This window comes from Leptosomus discolor, chromosome 4, assembly GCF_034619465.1.
Source record: "Leptosomus discolor isolate bLepDis1 chromosome 4, bLepDis1.hap2, whole genome shotgun sequence".
NCBI lineage: Eukaryota > Metazoa > Chordata > Aves > Leptosomiformes > Leptosomidae > Leptosomus > Leptosomus discolor.
Window position 1 is genome coordinate 32366631 of NC_141394.1, and position 15170 is coordinate 32381800.

Sequence of the window (15170 nt, forward strand, 5' to 3'; positions counted from 1 at the left end):
ATAGATTGTTTTCCTGTCAATCTTTCCTATAAATTGCTGGTTGCTGTGACTGAGAAGGAATGTGAGAAGCTTTCTATAACCAGATAGAAAGTTTCTTCCATATTTCCTTTGCAATACAATTATATTTCCTTTGCAGTACAATTATATTTCCTTTGCAGTACAATTATATTTCCTTTGCACAACTGTTATCTATTTTATAATTGTTTGTACAAAATCATTCTCATTTTTGCAGCAGCCAGACACACAGAAAAAAAAATAGAAACATCAGAGTCTGGTTTATTGTTTTGTTTTTCCTCAGAGCAAGCAGAAAGAGGTTACCAATTTGAGCAGCCTAGACAAGAGGCAATGTCAGGTAGGAGTTTCAGCTAGTTAGGGTTAGGGAATAGCAGATAATAAAAAAAACCCTGTAAATACTATATTTTTCTTATTTTGTGAAATGTTTCCCTTTTCAGAGAAGACATGAGTACAGCAAAATAACTCGTTTTCCCATTACACAAAAAAAGCAATACAGGATGTACAAGGAGACCACGGAATTATTATGGCCATGGGCTACGGTTTGGTTTTGCTCTGTTTTATTGCAGAGGGACAGGGAATCAGAATAATCAAAAATAGGTTTTTAATCAAATGTAGCATCTTAGTAGCGCCTTTTAAACAAACAGTTAATTTGTTGTTTGTTACCCTGATTATGTTTGGGGTATTCATCAATTCTTTGCATTGTAATAGCCAGAGTTATATATTTTTAATATGCTCTTCTTGCCAGTACAAAGATTAAAGATTTAAAAATCAAGCAGAAAATATTTTTCAAAAATGAAAACACCTTTGTTTCATTAAGCGTAACTTTATCAAAGGAAACTGACATCTTTTACTACGATATATTCAGTTCATCCCATGTTTCTTCAGAAGACTTTCATATATCCTAGTTAAGTATAGGCACACCTAACATGCAAAACCCACCTGTTCACTAGGGTCTAAAATAAATCAAACATCCTATTGGAAAGGTAATTTTCAAAGTACAAACACATCTACTGCAATTTCCAGCCTTTGCAGGTGGCCTGTCACAGGAAAGGTAGGTTATGCGCCTCACCAGTAACACCTGCATCTCTCCTGTCCATTGAGAGACCAGCAGCACTCATGACTAGTTTCCACAGGTGTGAGAAGGAGACAGCACACCAAAATTTCCAATCATGTGAGACACATTAATGTGTTTTAGCCATCCTTAAATCTACACAGAGAAAGAGCCACACACCCACCAGCAAAGAACCATAAAGTAGGGGGGTGCAGAGTCCTGCCAGGAGCACATGTGGCAGTGAGGAGGAATAGCTGGGCTCCTCAGGGGTGCTGGGTGCAGACGTGGTGCCATGAAGCAGAGGAAGCAGCCCATGGAGGGGATGGGTGGGACCTGGACCCACGCGCGCACGCCCCACCGTTCTGGCCTGCACCCTCAGGAGACTCAGGCATGGCTGATTCCCCCAGGAGGACCTCCAGTATCCATGCATGTCAAGCAATTCTGGGAATGTATTTGGCCCTTGTGGAAAGATATTTGTGTCCTACTAGTCCAGGAAGCGATTTTAAGGGTGCATTTGACCACTGACAGCATAAGCATATGTTAGTTAATTTCAAAATATCTGATTTAAAGAAATAGATATAAATTCTACCTCCTCTACTTCCTACCTATCACTAAAATGTGATGGTGGAAAGTATACTGTAATTCAGCTGATGCGTCTTCTGTTTTTCAGCTGAGCTGGAACCACAGCTTTCAAACCAATGTCATTCCAGAGCAACACTGGGCATCCCTATACGCTCCATATTACCCAGAGTGTGACACATGCTTTCTTTCGTAGTGCATCGTCCCAATTATCCAGGAAACGGAAACAGTTCAATCATCTTTTACCAGGTTGTCCAAACAAGCCTGAAAAGCATTCATTTTTCACATTCCCGAAACATGCCTTATTGAATGGACTGTCAAAGCAGATACAAATCTTGCAGTGGGGTATCACCACCTGACAACCTGGCTGCAGTAAAGACCACACTTCATGTCACCACTAAGCAGCACCAAAAATTATAGAGGTAAAACACCACCACTACCACTCTGAGGGAAAAAACGGGATTTACCAAAATAAAATTAGAGGAAGAGAGAAAAAGGAAAAGAAAACCTGCAACTGAAATAAGTGAAGAATAGTACATAATCAGCTTGGTTTGAACTCCTTTTGAAAGGAATTAGGCAAGCTGCAAGAGTCAAAAAGGATTACCAGTGTCTTCAGATGCAACAATTACATTTTTACAACTTGAAGATCTCAGAGAGAAACAAAGCTCCTAAATTTTGGAATACACTTACTGCAGCTAGTGCATATAAGATATATATGCACCAAAATATTCCTAGATGCCAAACTGAGTATCTGTACAAAACAGTGCAGTACAGAATGGCATTAAAGCTATTATTCTCCCACTTCCTACCCTGTTTCCCATCAGTAAGCACCCAGCTAGTCACCATGACTCCAAGGAGTCTTCTCATGTATTTCAAGTTGAACTCATGCATAAGAATCTTGCTCAGGTAGATACAGTTGCAAGGTACAAGTTAAAGAGCTTTGGCACAGACAGAATATTGAAAAGATTCACTATAGAGACCCATTCATGCATTTACCAGAAGAAAAATCTGATTTGATTCTTAAAGAGTCTGAAGAACTGCCAAAGGAACTGTAGCATTTAGAATCACAGAATAGTTGGGGCTGGAAGGGACCTTTAAAGCTCATCTAGTCCAACCCCCCTGCAGTGAGCCAGGGACATCTTCAACTAGATCAGGTTGCTCAGAGCCCCATCCAACCTCACCTTGAATGTTTCCAGGGATGGGGCATCTACCACCTCTCTGGGCAGCCTGTTCCAGTGTTTCACCACCCTCATTGTAAAAAACCTCTTCCTTATATCAAGTCTGAATCCACCCTCTTTTAGTTTAAAGCCACTACTCCTTGTCCTATTGTTTACTAGGATCTTCATCTGGAAATGTCCCCTAAAGCTCAGAAAATATTTGATGTGGAAAACAGTTCGCAAATTACTGCGTCTGCGTCATGACGCAGCAAGATTTGTAGCTCTAAAAACAATTTAACAGCAAATAATACCCTTAAAAAAAGAATCAGAAACATGACAGCAACTGAAGCACCAATGCACAACCAGCTTTAAATTGGCCAGCTCAGAGGGCTACATGTTGCCATCAGCATTCTGAACTGCAGAGCAGTCATATCCAAAGATACCAATCAAATGGCCTTTTATTCCTCCAATCCTGATAACATCTAATCACTGGCAGTTCAAAGAATCGTTAAACTTTGCTGCCACCACTTCTGGCAGGATGCTTTGCTGCTTACAATAAAATTACATTAAGGAAATACGGTACATTATTTAAAGCCACTAAACAGTTCCTTTCTAAGACAAAATAACATTAGTCAAATATTATACAATTCACATTAAAGGCCTTTTTTTTAACCTGCCCAGGCTTCACAGCTTCTTGAGTCCTGAAGGTCTTGGATATAATTACATCGTGGTTTACAATACAATTATTTTTAGTTATTTATAACTGTTTAACATCTTATTATCATTAACATGTATTTTATCTGTTTTGGATTACACACTGCTTCCTTATGCGGTTTTCAAAATCACGTTACTCTAAACATACTCTGTCCAAGCCCCAGAAGGCAGCAACTTCTCTTTACAAGACCTCAATAGCTGCTCACCACTCAGCCCTCTGCAACAGACATAATTTTGGACCATACAAGTCAAAACCATTCAGGTACACGAGGATAAGCATAGAACCAAAGCATCGACGTTATTTCCCACAGAGTTAATTAAATACCAATTATAATTCACCTGTGCAGATCAGACTATACATGGCCTCTACACTCAAGTCAGTGAATTTTCAACATGTGCCAAGGGCTTCCTCTTGCTTGATATTTACATTGGAGACAGATGACACCAGGACATTTAGACACAGGAATGGGGATCTGTTTTGCTTCCATTAGAACTGGATATGGGGAAAATGATCTACATGTAGAAAGCACAGGGTGAAATCAGAGAAGTTAACGGTATGCTGATGTTTCATAATGCTTGAGATTTTCTTGAAGCTGTATGCTTTCACTCCCCTACAACTACTTTGAAGGTTTCTACAATATTTAATGAATTCCCGATCTAACAACATGCAAAAGTTCTCCAACAAGATGTTTGTTTCATTTCCAATAGACTTGTAAGAAACGTTGGTTAAATGATACCAACACAATGATGCTGTTTCATGTGAAGAAGTTCAAATATATTTAATCTGTTAAAGCACGAGGTTGTTTCTTTTTGAAAGAATTCCAAAGCCACAAGTCGTATTTTCAGACATGAAAATTGGAAGAGTAGCAGAGGTTAGAGCATGTTTCTGTGACCTCTGAGTGCATAAGACAAGCATGATTTAAGTCTATGTGCTCAGAAGATATCACTAGTCAGACTGTAAAGAAAAAAAGCAGCCAAGCACACCAGAAGACAGATTAATATACTTGCTACTACCAATAAGGTGAAGGAAAAAATATCTAGGAGGTGGCATCATTCAGCTTTCAAGCACACGCTAAACAGAGACAAGAGTTTCCTTACTTTACATTCATAAGAGATTATGAAATTCTTAAAATGCTGGCAGTAGAGGAAAAAGCTAATGAAACAACAGTGCAGGCTTGCCTTTTAGTGGAGAGAAGGCAAAAATGTACTATGCTGTTATTTCTGCTAACCACAGAAATTGTTCTGGACTTCAGCACAGTATTTCGCAGCCCATTGCCCTTCCAATTCCTTATATTCAAAGAGCCTTATGACTGAAACACTAAAACAATTAGATGCTAACAGTATTTCAAACATTAAGTCATTGCAATAATACCTAGATGATAGGCAATATACTGTGTTAAATTTTAAGTACAGGTAGACTACATGAAATCAGTTTATCACCAGACTGAAAGAGACACCACAGTCAGATACAGAGTGAAGTCATAGATCTCTACCAAAATCCCATCCCATCTAATCTAATCTGTTATACGGCAGTGTTTGGGTTTTTTTGGTTTTGGTAGGGTCGGGGTGGGGGTGGGGGTGGGTATTGTTGGTTTGTTGGTTTTTTTGGGGGAGTGGGGGGTGTTCTTATTTTCTTACAGTAATAGGCACGCAAGCTAGGACTTTATAGACAAGTTCGAAATTAAATTTATATACACCCAGAGAAGGGGAAAAATGAATGTAAATGGTAAGGACCACTAATTATGTCATATTATCCACGGTCATATTTTTAATTACCTTCCAATCTTTACAATGCACAGACCCAAAACCTTTATTTGTGTTGTAATAAAGCATTACCATTACGTTTTTTTTTCTTTTCATTCTCCAAAGACTCAATTATTAAGAAACAACCATCCTGCCGTGTATTACAAGACTAATGCTACTGTTCATGCTGTGGTTATGACTCTCATCTAATAGAAGAAATCAAATTACAGTCTATTTAATTAAACAGAACTTCCTTGGAAGACCACTACCACACTTCTGAAGATGCCATCATATCTCATACGACAGCAGTAAAATACCCACTGAAAAATACCTAAATATCTCAGATGAGCAGAGCATTTAGGAATTACGTTATTTCTAAAAATCAACTACTGACTAGAAAAACTGTGCAAGAATGAAAGGACTATTTAAACAAAAAGAATTGCCATATTAAGCCTGTTAAAAAGTCAGTTTCTCAGAGTACAAATGCCCATTCCCTCGACATACCTCTTTAGCAAAAGCCTTGGAAAAAAAGGTAGGCTAACGAACAAAAGCAAGAGCCTACCCTCAGGACAATTTCTGCTTTCAGAAATGCCTATGTAACCACTGATGAAACAGAAAGGAGGTGTATATGCATATCCAAAAGAAAGAATTTGGCCTGGTGTTTAAATTGCACCTGTAAAAGATCAAGTTATTTGAATAACTCACTGTTTTGACACATCAGGTATTATTGTCTGTTCTTTTTTCCTTTCCACCGTCGGCTCTACAGGGGTAAGTACTACAGCAGCACATGAGACTATCGACTGGTATGAGTCTTCCCGGCAAACTGTAAAGACAAAAAAATAAAATATCTCAGTGTTAAAGAGTGAATTCAGTTTGTATTCTAAAAGTTTAAAGGAAAAAAAAAATATATAATCAAGTCATACTGTGATAAACAAAAATGCAGATAATTAATCAAACTTCACTGTGGTCACCTGCAATGAAAACTTCATTGCTTCTCACATTTCCTAAAACACTTGCTTGGCACTTTTTTTTGCCATAGACTGACACCCCCATCATCATTCACTGCTACTACCTAGCACAAGATCTGACATCAGTCTGCTCTAGCTCATTGTTGTGTCTGAGTCCTAAAAGGACTCATATTTCCATAAATGACATCAGAATACAATGCTCTACTTTTTCCTTTTCCATCACAAACTGAAAATCAGAGTGGAAATTATGGGACTTTCCACCTTCAAGAATTTCAGATTTTATAAGAAAAGAGATTTGAGAAAATCTGGTTAGCTATTTTTTTGTCTTCAACTGTTACATCTCACTTTAATCCAAAAAGGCCAAATTCAAATGGTCTAGGAGTGGTATCCGAAACATTGATTCATGCTTTCTGTTAAGGCAAATTATCTATGTATTACTGTGCTGGATGATATGACTTATATGATCACTCTTCTAGCTCTAAATATCACGTATTTTAGCTGAGCATCTGGCTCAATTAGCAGTAATAAATGAATGCTCAAAAGTTCCTGACCTCCAAACAGACAACTATATTTGTTAAAAGTTATACATAGTCTAAATTCTAAACTGCAAGTGCTACCAATAATTTAGTACTTACAGTCACCACTCCTACTGATTTTGAAGGTACAGGTTTCCTTTACAGTCAAGGTGTACCTTTACGAGCCAAATAAAAGCTGGAATTAAGAGTTGGTTGTATTGAACAAAGCACAGCAGCTTCTTATATTATACATTTATGGTACTATTTTACATCATATATAAACAATAAGAAATGTGATGACCTATATTTTAAGCAGAAAGTCACACGGTATTTTATGTGTATAACATACAGAACTACTTTAAAGACTGTACACACACACATACACAGACAGAAACATAGCCTGCCAAACAAGGGTGAACTTGACAAATTTTCAGCAATTCAAAACCAGAGAGAACCTATTTTACAAGTACATGCAGTTATGCAAGACTATGACAGCTGGGAACATTGAGCTGTGGCATTTAGTTATCAATGGAAAACTTGTTTCTGAAGACTTTCCGATCTTCCATCCTTCAAAATCACATGCCTCTTTATTGCCCACAGACGACGTACCTTTTGCATAGCCTATGCTCCTCTTGCAAGATTAGCAAAACTGAAGTAAAACTTCATCCATATTGCCTTGACTGGGTCAAGAACAATTAACTGTGGTGTTTTACCCTAAGCATTCAAACTACATTCAGTGTGAATTCAGTGCACATCAACAAGATACACTGCATGCCCGATGAACATCCTGGAGCAGTAACTGGTGCTTTAAGGTTGCTAGAGCGTAGATGTTAAGGAACAGGTCAGAACATGGTTGGATATTTCTATGAAGGTTGCAAAAGCAGAAAGGTTTTTTGTTGGGTTTTTTTTTGGTTTGGGTTGGGGTTTTTTTGGTTTGTTTTTTTTTTTTTTTACAGAGTAATTCTGAGCCATTCAGCAATTTCAGCAAGCAACACAAATGGCTGGAGCACAGGCAGATTCTGGCAGGAAGAAAACCTTTTTGTGGAGTACATGTAATTACATTTAATACATGTGATGTTCTCCGGCATTGCTTACGCTTACATTTTGAAACATTAGCATGCACATTGTGCTAAGTGACTAAGACACATAAGGTGACCAGTACTGAAACCTTACTTCCATTTTCCTTTGGAACGAGCACTACTTTGTCACTATTCTAGACACCCATCTCGAAAACACGGTCACATCCAAAGAGAACTTGCAATATTGCCTACAGGCGTGCAAGTAGGATATAGCTTCATGCATAACAAATTAAGGAGGAAACTAATGCAAAATACATTGAATGAGCGAGACAACGTAAGAAAAAAAGGATTTTAGGTGATTTTTATCCTACAATGTTACTTGCAACCAGCAGACTATCTACTAGCAAGGTGCTATTTGGTAAGCACCAAATAACGTACAAAATAGTATCTTCTCATTACAACCACTGACTGAACATGTGCAAATAAGAACATTTATGTCTATTTGACTCTTGATTTACAGTTAAACAATTGTAAAAAGATAGGTTTGTCAAAGGATGATACTGATATTCAGTAGCTGAATTTTAACCTGAAAGACTGGTAAGAAAGGGAGAGTAAAGGATGAAGCAAATACTTATTTTTCTTTAAAAGATGTGTGGTACCACCGGAATATCTACTTATTACTGTAGAACTTGTAAAATGTCTGGGGACTTATGGAAGCATCACAGGGTAGGATCTTCCCTAGATCAGCCACTGTCTGTCATGGTGATAGGGGGCCACATAGAAAATACACTTTCTAACCGAAGGTATATCGAAAATATTAATAGAGAGCTACATAGAAAACGCTAAAACTATTAAAACCTGCTTTCCCAGAACTAACATGCATGCAAGTAGGCAATTAATTACTAACCCCTGAAAACGGCCTGAGAAGGAGGCCCAGAATGCTGGAGAAAGAAGCTGATAAGGGGAAACAGAAAAGACGAAACCAAGGATGTAATTCATGGTTCAAAGGTGTCAAAGGCGGGAGGAGATAAGGGCTAAGGAGGGCTAGCTAACATCCATCTTCAAACAATAACAAAAGGGAGGTAGCCAGATGTGCACTCAAGGACAGACCAGGCCGAAACCGGTCTGGGACTGCAAGCTCAGCCAAATTAGAGATTTCAGGGGAGAGGTGAAAAGTACAGAGCGAGGAAGACCTATGGCCCTCATCCCTGAAGACCCCTGTTCACGACCACCTGGAGGGACTGTGCAAGCGCACCAAGGAGGGGCCCAAGGTGGAGATTATGAAAGTGGAGTGACCAGAAGGAACTGCCTTTTCGGGGATAGATCATGAATATGTATAGATGTCTCTGGAATATGTAGTGTTTTAATTGGATAAATACTGGACAAGCGGCCACGATGGGCACGCACGTTTGTGGTGGAGCGATCCCCCGTGCACCTGCGCGCAATAAACATACCTACTTTATAACCTTTCAGGTTGTAAAGTTTTTTTTTCCACACGTCAATGGCAGTTAGAAAGAAAGATAAAATAGGAAGACACAAGTAACAGAGATGACATTGCTAGCCTCCTACCTTTTACAGAAATTTCACAAATGAATAAAAACTGTGAAATTGCTTTTATTTAATAATTAATGCTATATAGGAGTTGCATAATCCCCTAATTTACAGCTGAAGACAAACCCAATGGTCATACAGTGATCTGAGCTCACAGAATTTATTATCCTCCCATTCTAGACAGCGATACTCTTTGGTCTGGCTTTCAAAAACCACTACAATTCCTCCTTTTTATCTCAAGTCTCTGTGCACACAGTCATAAGTCATTATGGGACAGTATAATTAACTAAAATGTCATGAAATAGCGACAGCACAGCAGCAAGTAATTTTCACCTACTGGAGTGTATTCTCTTATTATCTGTTTATAACTTAGATTAAAATAAGGAGAATGTGCTTGAATGTGCACTCTCAACTTTAACATTATGGGGATAGGCACCGTTTTACTTGAGACTGTTTTCATTCCACTCTTCAGTGTAGCTTCTTTTCTACACCTTCAGTTTTTAATCTACAGGTGGCTTGCATTACCTCCAGAAAAGCCCATTAGCGATGTTCACATACTGTACTTTTCATGAATCCAAATCTCTTAGATTCTCAAAATATTACAAACCTCAGAATATTAAACAATTACATTAAGGGATTATCCCTTTTTACCATAAATCCTCTCATGTGTCCAACTTGCACTTTAACAGCCAGCAAGAAGCGTACATATTCAGCCTTATCACATGAATTGGTAAGGAGGAAAAAAAAAAAAAAAGAAAAAAAAATCAAGAAAAGCAGAATTTTCAGACGTTTTGAGTTGCTGTTTGGAAAAGCCATCAATGTAAACAGCTGCCCAGCCTCTTACACTATTCCTGATGTTAGTGTGCAAGTTAATTCCATGCTCACCACCCTCTTGGCCCAGCCATTCAGCCAGTTTTCAATCCACCTCACTCTCTGCTTATCCAGCCCATACATCAGCAGTTTGTCTTTGAGGATCTTATGGGAGACAGTGTTGAAAGCCGTACTGAAGTCATGGTACACAATATCCACTGCTCCAACGAAGAAAATTTTTCCGTCTATCTGCTACATTTTTACAACGGCACATAAACATTAAGCACACGTTGTAGGCAGAGGTTCTTCATCACACTTGCTGTTGCACACCTCCGGAAGTGTGGAAAAAACTGTACAAGGTGTCAACATCAAGGGAAACAATCAGCTAATTTTATACTACCTGTAGCAATTTCTTTAAGTTTAAGAGACTAATATTTAGTATTTCAGAATATTATACACTGAACACCTGAAAAAATAAGTAATTTGCATGCAAGACAGTATTTTCCAGTACCGCTGCATCTTATTTATTCACAATTCAACAATTACCAGCTATGAACTGTAGTGAAATAATACAATTTGAGGAGCACCTTTACTATATATTACTAAAGAAACATACTTTTCTTAGTGAAAAAAAAGACACTACATACCAATTACAAGTCATATAAAGGACAACTCTACAGAGAGAGAAAACAAACAGTCTAACTTTATGTAATACTATTATAAAAGATCTGTACTGCTTTTGAGGTTGCATTATCTCTCCCCAGATTCTTCAGTTTATACTTTAATGATGCATACAGTTTGTTTTCTTCTATTATCAAGTGTTTTAAAAGTTCCCTATATATTTATCACTAAGAGTGCTGGCTTGTATTTACCCTAGTTGGTTTAAGCAGGCCTAGAACATCATTCGCTATCAAAACAGATCTCTACATCTAGAGAAGAAAAATGTTAGCTTTTTTTTTCTCTTTGCTGTTTCTTTCAAGAACAATGAGAATGACTAATTAAACACTTTGCTTCTACTCTGAACAAACCAGTGAAAGATTTTTTAATTCGCTAAATAGTAGGACAGTAGGAAGCTTTCAACAGCTACTGAATTGAATGTATCTCCCTGGAGAATAAAAAGATTTTTAAGCTCTATGGGTGTCATTTACAGTGTCTATTTCAAACACTGTTAATTGTACACATTTTTTTCCCCTTTTTTTTAAATAGATGAGAGAGAAAAACTGTTTATCACCACTCACTATCCAAAAAAAAAAAGTCTTCCTTGACACAATATGCAAGTGATGGTTATATGAAATTAGCAGCAAGTACTACCTGCTTAGAGAAAACAGAAGGGAAATGTTCATATGCAGTGTGCAATGAAGCATAAGGGATTAATGACACAGGAGACAAAACCAGTGAAGTATTTCTGCATTTAAAAGATCTGGGCAGTTATGCTGATTCAAAGTATTTACACCTGTGCCTGTAAAGTTTAAAATAATCAGCTCTCATCATTCAAGAGACAGATCAAGTCTGGAAACAACTGCTGTTTTATACCAAAAAACCTCCTGCTTTGGTAAAAATCTAGGCAAACAGCCAGAGGCATGGAAGATGCTAAATACTTTCCCTTGAACTATCCATCAACCACCACTGTAGGAGACAGGGGCTGAAGCATGGGGGAGCAATATCTGGATCCCAAGTTTCCAATCGCACATTCCTTTTACTACTGAAGGCCAGAAGTTATGCTTTAATCACTCCAGAGCACCAATTCTCAAATGCAGACATTTACATTTTGTTTCCTAAACGCGGCTCTGCCATGACAAGGCTCTGGAAAAGAGCCACCCTTTGAGGGGCTCTGAATAAAGGACAAGGAAAAGCTGCAAGATATGCAACCCATATGCAGGTTCTTCATATAAGGGAAACACAAGACAAAAAACTGTTACATGCGAGACAGAGATTTTGCTAAAAAAAAAAAAACCAACCAACACAAAAGCCAACCAACCAAACAAAAAGGAATAGAGGATTTACTGTAAATTTCTTCAGTAGATTAGTCTAGACTTGAGGACAAGTGAAGAGCTAAGGAAAGAAAAAGGAACATTTAAAATGTAACTCAAGCTATTTTCCCAAGGAAACTGTTGACACTAGAAATATTTTCTAACAGAGGATCTTGAAATCTAGTCTATTAATTCCAGTATCTCCAGTGAGAACTGCTGTTAATCACTGTGCTAACCCCTTCCTCACCGCACAGGCATGTCCTTGTCCTCTGATATTCTTGGTTCATTCAGCTGGCTCAGAAAAGAAACGCTGTTCAGACCTGTCTCTTCATCAACCCCAAACATGACCTGCATGAAACACTTCGGCAAAACCAAGTGTATTTCAGTACCATACCCTCTTTCTCAGCCCCAGAAACACAACAATGTGTTTTAATACTTTGTTATTAAACCCTAAAGCCCAAGGAGACTTTTGGTCTCTCTAAAGCAACACAAAAGGTCAAAGTACTTGGCACAAAAGCCATTTTTGCCCATCTACTCAAAAAAAGCCTAATATTAAAAAATAATTTAAAAAAAATTTCCTGTTGCTTGATCCTAGATTTGACAACGGTCTTTGGGGAAAAAAAAAAGAAAATTAAATGGATCTCTATTTTATTATTAGTGTAACAGTTAGTCTAGGGCCTCTTGTCCCTTAGAAACAGCTACATTTCACAATATTGGCCAAATGAATACTTAAGAGAATGAGACTATAAGCTCACAGTCCCCAAAGGGTTTGCTGTAATAATTCTGCAATAAAACCACATGCCCAATTCTTAAACACAGCATAGTCACAATCAGAAATTTTGTAATAGCAACAATTACAGGCCCATTATGGGCAAATGAATACTTTCTATCAAGTTCTTATGTTTCCTGGCTCTTTTGCAGTATTCATGAAGGCTGCATACACATATCTGCTTTGTGCTATTCACACTGGCACCCAAGGGTGAAGAGTACCTATCACGGCATTAAGAAGGAGCCAGGGAATTCTTCTAACACACCAGCAGTTCTGTATTGATTCTGCACCCTTGCCTTTGTATCCTAAGTTTGTTGTCATAAGCCATCGTGATGATATGGTAACGGCTACACGTGAAATTTTGGCCTACTGACTTGTATGTATAAAGAAATTAAACTGTAAGAAACAGCAGATGCTGCTTCTTTTAATGTTAATCCTTAATGGAATGCTGCCGTTAGTGTTGATACTGAATGGAAGGGTATGCCCTGATCACCTAAGGATCCTAAGGACATGGTAAGCTATGGAAACACTGACTGCTAAAATAATCACCTAGATAATGAAGTGCACCCTCAGCAAGCTTATGGATGACACCAAGCTGAGTGGTGCGGTTGACATGCTGGAGGGACGGGAGGCCATTCAGAGGGACCTGGACAAGCTCAAGAAGTAAGCCCATGCGAACCTCATGAGGTTCAACAAGGCCAAGTGCAAGGTCCAGCACCTGGGTCAGGGCAACCCCTGTTATCAATACAGGCTGGGGGATGAAGAGATTGAGAGAAGCCCTGCCAAGGAGGACTTGGGGGTACTAGGGGACAGCTGGACATGAGCCAGCAATGTTCACTCACAGCCCAGAAGGCCAACCATATCCTGGGCTGCATCCAGAGAAGCGTGGCCAGCAGCTCAAGGGAGGTGATTCTCCCCCTCTACTCTGCTCTGGTGAGACTCCACCTGGAGTTCTGTGTCCAGCTCTGGGGTCCTCAGCACAGAAAAGACATGGACCTGTCGGAGCAAGTCCAGAGGAGGGAAACAAAAATGATCAGGGGCTGAAGCACCTCCCCTGTGAGGACAGGCTGAGAGAGCTGGGGTTGTTCAGCCTGGAGAAGGCTCTGGGGAGGCCTTCTAGCAGCCTCCCAGTACTTAAAGAGGGCTTATAAGAAAGAGGGGGGCAATCTTTTTAGAAAGGGCCTGTTGCGATAGGACAAGAGGTAATGGTTTTCAACTGAAAGAGGGCAGATTCATACTAGATACAAGGAAGACATTTTTTTCAATGAGGATGGTGAAACACAGAAATAGGCCACCCAGAGAGGTGGTAGATGCCCCATCCCTGGGGGCTTCTTACATATTTTCTGTTAAGTACACTGCATTGACAGAACAAATGTAGTTTGGTCTCTCTTGAGAAGGACACGGTAGCACCTTAACTCCTGTTCAGAGTCTTCTCAAGCAGCCTTCCCCAGCTTGCAATGACTTGCAGGCTTGCTCAAACAGAGGGGTTGTGTTCCTCATGGATTCTATGAATTTGTTCAGCTACTTGTGTCCTTGCACAAACCTGTAGCATCCACAACATCCTGTAGAGTTCCAAAGCTGAACTATAGGTTACGTGAAGAAATATTCCTTTAATATTCACTTTAAACTTGCCACCAGCTAGTTTCATTCGACTCTCCCAATTTGAGTACCAGAAAAGACAATGCACAAGTTCCCCTTCACTTTCCAGTCAGGATTTTACAGGCTTCTTTTGGATGCTTTGCCATTCACCTCTTCTACAGGCTGCAGAACCTGTGTTTGTTCCTGTATACAACCTGTTCCATATCTCTGGCCACCCTGCTAACATCTCCATGAAAAACCAGTCCTTGTTGCAGTTTCTGTAATGATAGATCAATATAGCAAAACCAGGAGAAACTATAATGGCATTCATGGAAAATTAAGTAGGTTAGATTTTCAGCTGTAATTACTTGTGGTGGGTTGGTCCTGGCCAGATGCCAGGTACCCACCAAAGCCATTCTATCACTCTCACCCCCCTCAGCTGGACACAGGAGAGAGAATATAACAACAGGCACATGGGTCAGATAAAGACAGTTTAATAAAGCAAAAGACACGCGCAGAAGCAAAAGCAAACAAAAGATCTTATTCTCTACTTCCTATCAGCCGGCGATGTCCAGCCACTCTCTCGGAAGTAGGGCTCCGGTACGCGTAGCGGTTGCTCTGGACAACAAACGCAAAAATGAATGTCCCCCCCTTCTTCCTGTTTTCCCCAGCTTATATTGCTGAGCAGACGTCATGTGGTATGGAATATCCCTTTGGACAGTCTGGGTCAG

At 39.2% G+C, this 15170-nt stretch overlaps 1 protein-coding gene across 2 annotated transcripts in view; it reads right to left on the reverse strand.

The window, feature by feature from the left end:
• Positions 1-15170, reverse strand: part of CCSER1 (coiled-coil serine rich protein 1) — a 649058-nt gene that overhangs the window by 536519 nt on the left and 97369 nt on the right. For both annotated transcript variants that reach the window (XM_086464487.1, XM_086464486.1), the window contains exon 4: positions 5965-6082. In XM_086464487.1, coding sequence (XP_086320613.1) covers positions 5965-6082 — 118 coding nt within the window. The remainder of the gene's footprint in view (positions 1-5964; positions 6083-15170) is intronic.